The following is a 13,047-nucleotide window of genomic DNA, read 5'->3' on the forward strand; positions in this document are numbered from 1 at the left end:
GAGATGTGGATTTTACCCACACTGCAAAAACTAGAAACATTGTGCTTATTTTGATTGGCAGATATGGCCCTGAGCCAATGAAAAATAATTGGATGTACTGAAATCCCATTGTTTTGTATTTATTGGACTGGATTTGTTTAGCGTTGGCGGAGGTTTTATTTGATCTAGTTTATATCTCATCATGCTGTTCCCCCAGCTCACAGAACTAAAAAGCAATGCATTGAAAAGTACTGAAAGAAATGACTACTAATAATGTGAATGAACTGCGTCTGGGGATAAGGGAAATGCCGGTCTTTAAAAGCCCAAGTTAGCTAGAGGAGGATGCAACACTGCCATTTATGCCAAGATTTCTCCTTGGGAAATGTGGGTATCGTGGTCAATGAAACATGCTTCACCTTTTTTAATTCCAGATACAAAGTCCAAACATCAAGATCTTTATTCAATCCTTATTCAGGCAAACTCCCACTGAAAGCAATGCAAAGTTATTAGAAACATATGAGTATTAGACTAGAGCTCAGGAGTTGTCTGAATGAGTTTTGACTGATGTTCAGCAATGTCATTCTAGTTGTAAGACAGACTGTCTGGGCCAGATTCTTAGCTGCTGCAGGTAGGTGTAGCTTCACTAACCTCCCTGGTGATATGCCAATTTGCCCCAGCTGAGGATCTGGCCCTCTGTAGCTATCTTGGATGCAACACTGTATTGAATCAGACTCAGTATTAGTGTCCTTTTGTCACATAATTGTATTGCTTTTTCTTTTCCTCAACAGGACAACATTTTTAAACTGGAGGATTCGCATTTTGAAAATGGACGAGGGAAAAGCCCCTATGACCCCAAATTGCTGACAGCTTCTCTTTTAATAGGTACGTGCGGTGGTGTATAATGAATGAGACCTACTTTCTCTATAGAGAAATACAAGTTTGCTACATTTTCCCTTTCACACTATTTCACAATGGTTGTGGGGTTTTTGTTGTTGTTTTGGAGGTGAGGGTTCTATGTTAAAATAATTCCAGGCTGATTATTTGGCAGATGGCTTATCCAAGTGTTTTGAAAATAAGGTGACTATATAAAAGATGCCTCAAATATCAGCTGTTTTGTTTGTTTCCCCATTGAAATGGCACTCTCTTAATTTCAGCTGAAGTCAGTGGGAACAAGGGATACTCGGGAATTTACACATACAAACCCTAAGACCCTGATCCTACAGCTGACTGTCTATAGGGGCTAGGGAGCAGGTCTAGAATCATGGGTTGTGGAGTCCCTGGAGTGCTGACTCTCACTCATCAGCACCAAGGGAGAAGGGTGAAGTAGCACCTCGCTAAACCTGGAAGGTTAAACCCCACAGGACATTCCCTCGGAGCATCCATGGCCCGCAGCCATCTGATTGGCTTACTCCTTCTACTTGAGCCAGCAACGAGCCAGCTGGTCTGTCTGAACAACGGATTCTGCCACATCAGACCCTGCTCTTGCTTGCCTCCTGCAATCCTGATCCAACTCTGTTCCTGGTTCCTGAGCTGCTCCTCACTCCTAGCTTCCCCCTTGCTCCTGCTCCATGCCTGATCCTTGCCTCTCTCTTGTTCCTGCCATTTCACCTTGATCCTGACCATCGGCTACCAGTCCTGGCTCTGACCCTTGGCTCTAACTTCTGACTGACTCTGGCTCAACCCTTTGCTTGGCACTTGGCAGCTGACTCCATCTCTGGCCTCTACTTCCATACCCTGTCCTGACACCTGCTCTGCCCATTAGGACATACTGTTTATGTCCCAGTTTTGAACACACCCACACAGAGCCTCACTGAGGTTGTTGATGGCCCTAAGAAGACACTGGGGTGAGGGTGTCCACTCACTTTCAGTTGCAGGATCAGGGTTTAAGGACCAGAGTTTTAAAGGTATTTAAGTGATGTCACTGATTTCAACCAGAGTTAGGTGCCTAAATACCTTTTCAAAATCTGGCCCTAAGTTACTATTGCGTCATTGATCCTGTTTAGATTTTCTGGCTGAGTTTTGCAAAGCAGGCTAAGAGATTTAGACACACATCTTTCATTGAATTAACTATTATTAAATCAGGAGTGGCTAAATTAATGGAAGATGTGTGTCAAAATCCTCTACATTGCATTGAAAATCTAGCCTCCCTTTTTATTTTAATGACTAATTTTTCCTTCTCCTTTTTCTTACCTTGTGTTAATGTTGTGTGAGAAGGAAATAAAAAGGCATTTTTTCCCCTTTCCCCTTACCTGAGCAGTTAAAATTTCATGGGTTTTGCTACAGAGGCTTTGTCCTTGATATATGACTTTGTGGGTCAAGATTAGTAGCTATAACTCAAGATCTCAAGGAGGCATCAATGGGCTTTCAAAAGTTCACTGTTCTGTGTCCCCCCAAAACCCTCCCTAAGATAAAAACTAGTCTAGCGTGAGTTATATTCTCTGTTACTTCTCAAACATTGGTAATTGTAGGTCTTTACCCAATCAACATTCATGCTCAATTTACATTGCATTTGCTCATAAAAGACAGCAAGAATACATAGTCCAGAAGTAGCCCTAATGATCACAGGTGATGAGCTGCCCTGGGGCCACACAGTTTTGTAAACAAGAAAGAAGCACATACCTTGCTCCAACTTGCACCCTGTACTTACTCCAAACGAAAAGGAAAGAACCATGTGCCTAAAAGGCTGGTGCATAAATTAATGCCTGGAGCAACTTTAATTTGTGATGGAGCTGCTCCCCGGGATTGACTTGACTATTTACTTCAATATTCAATAAAGAAGAGGGATGATGACAAGCCGGTATTACGTGATACACACAGTATGCAACCACACAAAGTCGAGAGTCTAACCTTTCACATTCCCTTTTTTACCCGGTCCTGCACAAATATGATTATTTTATTTCCTTTGGCTTTGCTTTCAATGTTTTTAACAAACCTTTGCCTTTGCCAGGTTAGTCACATTTTTGCTGCCTCAGTATTTTTTTCCTCTGTCTTAAATATTTATTTCCCCACTATAGATCATTATCCTGAGCACCTTGTTAGGTTTTGACTCAGGCTTCAAGTAGATCTGTGTGCTTACTTGTGCTCTTGAAAATCAGGCAGATTGATTTTTTTTCCCTTTTTTTAAACCACAGGACAATTTTTGCCTCTCTAAGACTTCTTATTGGTTTCCTTATTGCCACATTGTGTTATGTGCTACATTATAATGCTACAATTATGTAGGACATTTTACTAAAAAGTTCCCTAAGTACATTACGAAGTGGGGGCCAGATATACTCACTGGTTTCCAATGGCTTACTCTGCCAGTGGCCCTCCGGTAGAAAGTTGATCTGGTGGGAAGCACAGCCCCCTCTGCACCTACATGATCTCTGAGGCAGCTGATACAGCATTCCAAATGGGTGGAATTGACCCAGAAGAGGGTGGAGCCAGGCTGGCTGGGAGATGAGCTATTGAGCCACAACTGCTTCCCCACAGTACAGTTCTCCCAAAACTTTTTCTGTCGCAGTCCCCCTTACCCATAATGGAACCTGTCCACGCCCCACAGGAAATGCAGTAGAGAGCCAGAGCCAGAAGTAAAGCTGTGGTCGGGGCCAGGAGTCAGGAGCTGGGAGTGGGGTCTGCAGTGGGGCAGCAGCCGGGGCCTGAGGCTGGGGCCAGATCTGCGGCTGTGGTTGGGGAGCAGAGCAGGGCTGCATGACACTCATTCCCTGCCCCCCATGGGGCGGTGGCCCGTGCCCTGCCACATACACCTGAACATTCCTCTGCACTCCCCTCGGGGAGCGCACCTCACAATTTGTGGACCACTGCCATAGTAAAGCCCTTTGGAAGGAGATAGCTGTACTTTCTCCTGCCTTTTCCTAGAAGTGAATGATCTCCTTTGCTGCAGCTGCCTTCTTCAAGGCCAGGGATTGCAATTTGCACCCACACATACTCACATGTTTGTTTCTGTGAATATTTAAAATGATCACTCAACCATCACTAAAATGCAGCCACCTCTGAGGTGTAACATAGCTTCTATACTACCAGCAACCCTAAACAGTGACTTTTTTAAGAGTGAAGGCAAAGAATAAATTCTCGATTCAGAAATGACAGGGCAAATTTTAAGTGAGTAGAATGTGATTGCCCAAGTTGGAATTTCAGCAGGACACCAAGATTAATATGCAAAAAGTGCCCTACAATATTTAATAGCAATTAGTATTCAGGGTTTTCCATTTTTGTCTCATCTGAAAGAAACATTTATGTGTATAAAAAGGGTTTCCGGATAAAATTCAATCATGTTTTAAAGAAATATTTCATCATTATTAAATTGTTTTGGTATATTTTTAAAATAAGTTTCTCATTCCACCCACGTGCAAACATTATTCATTATTTTTTAATGTTTATTAAAGGTAGCTATTGCTACTCTGCTCTGAGTAGATGCCAGTTGTGAACATGCCTTCAAGAATCCAAGCCATTCTTTAGTCATCATTTCCTAGCTATATGTTGCTAACTAAACAACCCGCATGTGAGCATGTTAATACATGAAAGTGTTAGGAATATCTACTCCCAAGGCACTGCTTTCATCTGTTGTAGGACAGGAGAAAAAGGGAAAGGTAGGGTTGGTTTCAACTATGAAAGTTGCAAGAGCAGGTTAGACAAACACCTGTCAGGGATGGTCTAGATAATACTTAGACCTGCTTTGAGTGCAGGGGACTGAACTAGATGACCTCTCAAGGTCCCTTGCAGTCCTACTATTCTACGATTCTGAGAGAAGATTGTTAGCTAACGAATTAGTCTGAGACACTTAGGCTTTAGGGATTTTCAAAGAAGTGTCAAGGAGTTAGACAATCCAGTTGCACTGACTATCAATAGTATTGGAATCATTAAGTTCCTCTGAAAATCCCATCTGGGATTTTCAAAATCTCTTCATATTTGGCTTAACTGCTCCCATTGAAGTCCATGGAAGTTTTGCCATTGAATTCAGTGGGAGCAGAGTCAGGCCATCGTTTAGTGTCCCAGTGTCACAGGGTGCATCCAACATTGCCCGGTGTGCTGCACTGTCCAGCCTGTTCCTGGTACCAAACAAAAAGCTGTTTTCCTTTCACCACTTGTATCTTTTATTCCTCCACATTTCTACACACAGAACATAACACAGACATATTTGCCACACACCCTCCCTCATCAGCACACCTCACCTGCTGAGCCCCACTTTACTTCTCTTTCCTTCTACTTGTATCTTCCCAATTTACACCGTAAGCCCAGTAATTACCACCCAGGTGCTCATAATCCCCCAACAAAAACTATTTAATTGCTCACCAGTGAGCCTGCAGCTTTCTGCATGCTTCAGCAACATCAGTGATCAGGGTGCTGCTGCTAACACTGTGTTAGCCTTAATAGTCTGAGGGCATCCTCTGACCATTTGGTACCAGTTTTCATTAGGGAACTCTTTCCAACCGGTTGCAGTAACCTGCCCATTCCAGCATTAGTTTTATCTTCATCCGTGGACATCTAAAATTGATCATGACCTTAAAACAAGAACCTCAAAATTCAGTAATCTAAAACAAGAACTAAGCAACTCTTTTATCCTTAAGAGCTGAAGACAAAAAAGTACAAAAGATACATGAACATTGTTTAATTTCAGAAATCTTGGTATCTAAGAAAATCTGGAAATTGTTCTTAAAGTTCAATGGATCAGGAAAAACTGTTCCGTCCAAAAGATTTACAATGAGAAACCGAGTGGTTGTGCACTTTAATGGTCACCTTTGTGTTTGGAAAGTTAATATACAATATATCTGTTTGTGTACATGTGTCAACACCAGTCCTTTTGGCCAAAGAGATTTGTTTTCACAACACCTTCCTCCTTACACAGCTCTCTGCATGCTGATGAAAGAAAATGATGTATTTGCTCTGTATAGGGAGCGGTATCCATTTCTTTATGCTGCCTGGACATAAATGAAAACTGACAATTTGGGTTTTTTCAGCTTCAGGAATTATTGTAAATTTTTTGAACTGTAAATTCCAATATTTTTTAAAGTTGCTAGTGAAAATACTGTCAATTTAGGCATTAATGAGAGGTCGGAGGGCTTAGCAATGGCATGAGAAATCCTTTTAAATTTATAGTAGCCATGAGTGATTCTCACGAGGTTCCAAAGTGAAGGGATGCATAAACACCCAATACTTATACCTAGAGAAGGGACAAAAATTTGATTTAGATTTCAAACTCAAGTTCTGGGAAATCATTTGGGGTCATCCTGAATCTGAAAAAATTGCACACAAAGAGCCTCACCCCTCTTGTGAGATTCCTGGTACTTCTTGCTCCTGGTTGAACTGGAAATAGAGTAAGAACACCCCTTCCTGCAGTACTGTGCAGTTAATCCTAACTGGAACAAGGAGACACAGAGATATACAAAAAAAAAATTAGAAATGATTTTTAAAACACAATGGGCTCAGTCCAGCAATCCTTACCCATGAAATCCCAATCTCTCACCCTTATCCACGATAAGGGCCTCATCTAATGTCCATTGACTTCAATTGGCACTGGACTGAACCCTGTCAGAACTCTTGCATATCTCAGTGAATCAGTTCAAGTTGTAGGCCAAGGGTCAAATAGTTATTCCCTTGAAACATACTTACCCACCCCTACTTTAGAGGTAGCTGTAATAGAAAGCAAAAACTTGCCTTTCGACGTCCAAAAGCTAAGTTCTAGCCCAGTTCAGAACTCTACGTAAAATGTGTCCTTCAGCTTCTTGTTGGTGAGATTCCCACCCCACCTATGACCACTGGCAAAGACAATCTCCATCAGATCAGATCAGACCACAATAATGTTAAATTGTCATGTGGTGAGCTGGCACAAACCTGGAAGCCATGTTGCATTCCTGAGGTGACTGCACCTCAACAGTTGTACAGTTCTTCGTGTGTTGAATGAGATCCTCAAGTGCTGAGAGACCCCAAAATGCAAAATATTACAAAACTCTTAATAAGTTGTTAACCTATTTGCTTAATTGTAATAGTCTATTATTAAATTTGGAATCCTTTTTTTCCTTGAGTGACTTTCCCATCGGTTGACAGCTAAGAAATAAAAAACTGGTTTTGCTGATTTATATTGATTTATTCGGACTTGCCTGGGAGTGGATGAAAAGAAAATGAGGATAAGGTTAAGGAAAGGTTAAGAGGAGCATCAAAGTCATTTTTCACAAGCCAAAAGGGGTTGTTGTTCTTTAAAATCTCAGCTGTATATGCTGTACGTAATAAGGACTATAATTAAGTGATTGTCTCCTGTTTGAAAAAAAAAGTAGAAAATGAAACAGAAGAATGAGAAATTGTTAATTAATGATATGCTGTTCTGTTTCACTTCTGATTATACCTCCTGCTGGGCACGACTGGTCTATTTGCTTATAATCTCTGCTGTGAATTCATTTAATTCCATGCCTTTCTGCTATCATGTTTTCACCCTTCCTGACTTTCATGAATACCATATGGTACACAGTCATTGTAGCTTCAATTGACAAGTTTATACTGTCAGTGTTTCAGGGGAAAGACGCTAATGTTATCCAATAGTCATGTTGGGACATGGCTGTCCCACTATGGAAATATCTAAAACTGGCATGAGAATCGTATGCTTGTTTCCAAAAGGGTATTTGAAAATCAGGCTGTGGTGGGGTTCAGCCTGACCAGAAAAATCTGTCACTGGAGCTTTAAAAACCTGTTGCTTCATCCTCAGCTTTATCCTTCTGTCTAACTCCTCTTTTAAGATGGACAAATAAAATATTGGTTGAGAGGAATGACATACTTTTATTTTAATTTCCAAAGGAACTCTAGGCTGGATCTGCTTATAGATGCATTATAAGGGCCTGATCCTGCAAAGTAACTCCATGGAATAACTGCATTTACTCCTAACAAAACTGACACCATCATTTGGCTCGATATCTGGCACCTTGAAACTGCTTGTGGATACAATTCGAATTGTGTATCTAATTCTTTTTCTTGGAATTCATCTCTTCACCAAGTGGTCTAGGACTACTGTGAACAGTGGCACAATGCAAGGATCTAATGTGAGATTTGAGCTTCGTCTTTTGAATTGGGAACACGTCATTCTTTGTGCCTGGTAACCTTTCTGGTTGAATCAGAAGTGGCATTTGTGGGTCTATGTTATTATGTGAGTTTGATTTCAGACTTGACCACCTATCTACTTTTATGGGCTGGGATGCCACAGAAAGGTTTATCCTCCTTCCCTACTACCTATGCTGAGAGAAATGTGTTTCACTGAGTGACAGTCTTGCAAGCAGAAAGTTCACAGAAAGGAAAAAAATTCCCCAAGCAGAGGAGGATGCTCATGAAAGTGCTTCCAAAAAAATTATCATTAAAATCTGATATGAGAAAGTATTCACATGTAAACAATTAAAGGAAAGAATTCAGCAACTTTCTGAACTGGGAACCAATGGGCCTGATTCTCCACAGCCTGACACCTTCTGTAACCATTTGCAGCAGTGCAAAGTAAGGTGTAAATCGCTGACATTCTTGAGAATCAGGATCTAATGTCTTCAAGTGGCTGCTTTAGCAGGCACTGAAAAGACAACCACAGACATGTATCAGAAAGATGTCAAGATTAACACTAGGCTATAACAGCTGGAACTATATGCAGACATCTGCAACAGGAGGAATAAAGTTTCACTATGATATGACCTATGTGGCTTGGTCCCTATAGCCCATCAATATAACATAAAAACAAGGTTTCAGAGTAGCAGCCGTGTTAAGTCTGTATTCGCAAAAAGAAAAGGAGTACTAGTGGCACCTTAGAGACTAACCAATTTATTTGAGCATAAGCTTTCATGAGTTACAGCTCATTTTCTGTGTGTATATAAATCTCCTCACTGTATTTTCCACTGAATGCATCCGATGAAGTGAGCTGTAGCTCACGAAAGCCTATGCTCAAATAAATTGGTTAGTTTATAAAAGCAAGGTTGCTAACTCTTGCTATTTTATCACAAGTATTACAATATTTAGTAATGCCCCAGCTCCTAGAGGCAAGTGATTATGTGAGAAACTCAGCTTTAATTTTAAAAAATAACTCCTAAGTTTCTAGCCCTTATGGTTGCAGAACAAATCCTGAAAATGTGACCCCAGTGCATCCTAAAGGCTCAGAACCCAGAGGGCAAATAAAGAGTACCACCACTGGTTATATTTTAAAACCTCACAACTTTTAAGCCAATCTCATGATTTTTGGTGCCTGACTCATGATCACTGAATGATTTGGGAATAGTGTAACAGATAGCAATATTTGTTCACTTCTTGACAGAATGTTTACAGTTATATCATTCCACAGATGGAGAACTGTACTCTGGGACAGCAGCAGACTTCATGGGTAGAGATTTTGCCATTTTCCGAACTCTGGGGCACCATCATCCGATCAGGACAGAGCAGCATGATTCCCGCTGGCTGAATGGTATGGAGAGACGTACATTTTTTTCCAGTGTTATGTTCATGTAGCTTTCAAAGTCTAGCATACCACAAACAGTTCCTTTCCAGTAACACCCATGACATGTTTACCTCTCCTTGATATGGAGCAGAATTTTGTCTTAAACCAGTTAACCTAATCAAGAGTGATTTATAAAGGAGCGCTTTTTGGTTTTTAATTATATTGAGATTTGTGGAGTGTGATTAAATTTAAACCATATCCAGAGGCAGCAGCTAAAGCAGTATCATGTGGCAGGAGCAAACTGCTGTACATGTATGTTAAACAGGACTTCTAGGCCTGAGGAAGTACCTGCAGGGAAGTCTCAGCACAGATGCGAGAGAGAATGTTAACTGGAATTGCACCCTCTACAGGCCAGTTCATAATGCAACTGGGTCATCTCTGAGGTGCAGTTCTGACATTAGCCCTCCTGACTCTCCAGGAGGAGAAAGAGGGGAAGGAAAATTAGATAACAGGAGCCCTCAAACATGCCATAGCTCCCAATATTTTGGAGTGTCAAAGGAGCCCTGGGTGCCCTAGAGCTTGCCTCCATTACTGGAATATTTGCTATTTTCACAGGGCAGAGTAACTTCAGTTACTAGGTGCAGTTAACCAGATAGACTCAGAAATGCTCATCTGCCAGTGCAAACACCACAATTACATGTGTTATCAAAGCATTTGCACATGCAAATAAAGGCCTGATCCAATTCCAAGTGAAGTCAGTTTCCACTAACTCCAGTGGGAATTGGATAGGTGCACTGACATATTCATGCATTCACATATTCATGCATTCTCAGTTTTAAAAAGCTAACTGGTTCCAATAGCTTGTTTAAAGTAATTGAAGACACTCTGGACAACCTCGTATTGATATTTAAAAGACTTAAAGCTAATTTTTGTAAAGGGCTGACAGCCTTTCTTTCTGTAGATCCAATTTGTATTTGCATTCCTATTTCTGAATCTCAAAAATGGGTTCAAATGTTTGCACCTACCGTGAGGGTCAGGTAACCCTCATTTGCATCCACAATTCAGTGCAAGTGCAAAAATACAGATGCAAATTTTGCAAGTGCAAAAGGGAAGCTGTCTTTTGAAACATGTCCTTTAATGGAAAAGCATATTAGTTAATGTACAACAGATAACATAGGTATAATAATAATGATAAACACATTGGATCTGATTCTGCTCCCATTGAAATCAGTGGCAAAACTCCCATGGGTGACAGAGAGAACAGGTTTGTGTCAACTGGGTATTGCTTTTGCAGGCAGTTGTTGCCTGATAGCCCAGAAATATTGCTCATTGATTTCTTGTTGTTCTGATGACAGACACGATATCTGGACTTCCGGGAACATTGAAGTGGAAGTGAGAGTTTGTCACTGATCTATATAGATAGATTCTGCCAGGAGAGTATCTTTCTGTGGGGTAGATTAATACTAAGAATAGCACAGAACCATTGTGATGGCCTTGGTGAAATAAAGCCCAGTAAAAGCTGCTTTTGTGCAGTAGATTCACACAATGACAGCTGAGTCAGGAGGATTTATGCAGTGGGAAAGCACAGCCATTGTCCGCATCCCCTGCACTTCATTGCTGAAAATGTGTCATTCCTTTCTGGATTCAGTTATCAGTCTCTCAGTGCTGAATGTGAAAACTGCTTTTCCCAAATTAGCACTGAGTTAACATCTGAGAGGGTGTGGAAACCAGAACTGCTTTGTGCTGAAGATGGAGAGAAGTATAAGAGCGCACACAAAGAGCTTGCACACCCTGACCCCTCTGAAATGAAATATTCTTGAACTAGCGCAAAACTGGGGACAATTTCAACCTTGTACAGAATAGACATGAGTTTGGGATTTAATTACAGTCCTTAAACTGCATTCCTGCCCGGCAAAGTCCTGTTGAATTTACTAAGATGAGAAATAGTTCTCAAAAACCTATATAAGGGATTAGAGATTGATCCTGTGCGATTTACTAGAGTTAGATTCCTGCGAAAGGTTGGTTTAAGAATTCGATTAGAGAATTATTACTCCCTATTAAAGGCTATAGAACTTTTTCCAGTACATTCTCATTAATGAGGTCCTGGCTGCATTTCCACTGAATTCTCTGTGACCAATAGAGAAGTCCAAAAATAATCATCTGGGGCTGAAACTATACAGACATACTGCTCCTTCGGTTTTTCTTTTTCTATTTGCCTTTTTTTAATGTGTAATTACAAAATAAATTTCCTGGTTTCAGATTTTTTTTAAATGAATACCTTTCTAATGAACTATGCCAGCGTTGAAGGATGAGATATGTTCTATATACACAGAGCTCTATATACACTAGAAGTGCAAGCTTTCCCATTCCTTCCCATCACCCTCTTCTGGAAACTGTGGCCTCTGCTGAGACTTCCAATAAGGGAATATCAGCCAAGTGCCAGTTTCTTATGTTGTGGGTAGCTCTATTGGAGTTATCCCAAGACCATTAAAAAGATATGTTCAATTATAATGATTTTGTCATTACACACAAGGCCCTGATTCTAACTACCAAACCACAACTGAAAGACACCCTATCTCTTGGGCCAACCAGTCACTTGCGATAGTTTGGGAACATCTGAAATTAGTGACAGAAAGGTGGTATTTTGAGCATAGATTAGAGGGTGTGATCCTGGCTCCATCTACTATGTCCTGCTTCCTCAGTACAAAGGGGACGGAGGGATGTCCTAGCTGGGGATTTCCCTCATATGCTTCGACTCCGGGGGTGCTTCAGGGTTGGAGCACGGATGAAAAAAAATTAGCAGGTGCTTAGCACCCACTGGCAGCCAGCCTCCCTCCCCCTCCCCCACAGCACCTCCCACCCACCAGCGGCCCTGCCGCTCAACTCCTCCCCCTCCCTTCTAGCGCCACCCACCTGATGTGAGCAGCTCTTCCGCAACGGGCAGGAGGCGCTGGTGGGGACGATCGGGGACGGGGCGCACTTGGGGGAGGGGGACGGAAGAGGCAGGGCAGGAGTGGGAGCTTGGGGGAAGGAGTGGAGTGGGGGCAGGGCCTGGGGCTGAGTGGGGGTTGAACACTGCTGGGCAAAGGGAAAAGCCAGCACCTGTGATTTCCCTGATGAAGTGGGAATTCTTGGGTGATCTAAAAACAGCATATGTAGCTCTATACCACCCACTCCCGTCCCCTGGCATAGGGGAATTCCTGGATGGGCTGAAGGCATGGCTGGAAGTGGGGGCGGAGGGGGGGAGAGAGAGGAGGGGGGAAGTTGCAGTGCAGTATGCTGAAGCAAATGCTAAGCAACACAGAGATGGACTAAAGCCTCTGTTTGGGCGGGGGATTAGGGGAGTGGAAAGATGGCTTAGAGCCAATTTTCCCTGCACCCTCCCTGGTTCTGACCTGAGCACAGGGGCTCCAACCTTACATCTTTAAAGTTAAAAAATCAGATTTGAAAAATGAATAGTCCATAAATGTGTATTTTAAGAGAAAATATTAGGAGTTGGGCTACAGACAGCTTGAAAGGAAATTAAACCACAAAAGGGACATTAAAGGAGCATTATGCATCTGTTTTTCACCCATGAAAGCAAGGCAATGCAAGCCTGATACACCCTCCTGATAACAGTTTGAGTTAAAGGCAGAATGTCAGGCTGGATTTCCAGTCTTAACTTGGAATTTCCTTCC

The 13,047-nt window shown here is 41.8% G+C and overlaps 1 protein-coding gene across 4 annotated transcripts in view; it reads left to right on the top strand.

Moving 5' to 3' along the window:
• SEMA3A (semaphorin 3A) overlaps positions 1-13,047 on the top strand; it is a 289,750-nt gene that overhangs the window by 209,187 nt on the left and 67,516 nt on the right. For all 4 annotated transcript variants that reach the window (XM_073328646.1, XM_073328645.1, XM_073328643.1 and 1 more), the window contains 2 exons: positions 768-861; positions 9,278-9,397. In XM_073328646.1, coding sequence (XP_073184747.1) covers positions 768-861; positions 9,278-9,397 — 214 coding nt within the window. The remainder of the gene's footprint in view (positions 1-767; positions 862-9,277; positions 9,398-13,047) is intronic.

This window comes from Lepidochelys kempii, chromosome 1 (assembly GCF_965140265.1).
Source record: "Lepidochelys kempii isolate rLepKem1 chromosome 1, rLepKem1.hap2, whole genome shotgun sequence".
NCBI classification, from domain to species: domain Eukaryota; kingdom Metazoa; phylum Chordata; order Testudines; family Cheloniidae; genus Lepidochelys; species Lepidochelys kempii.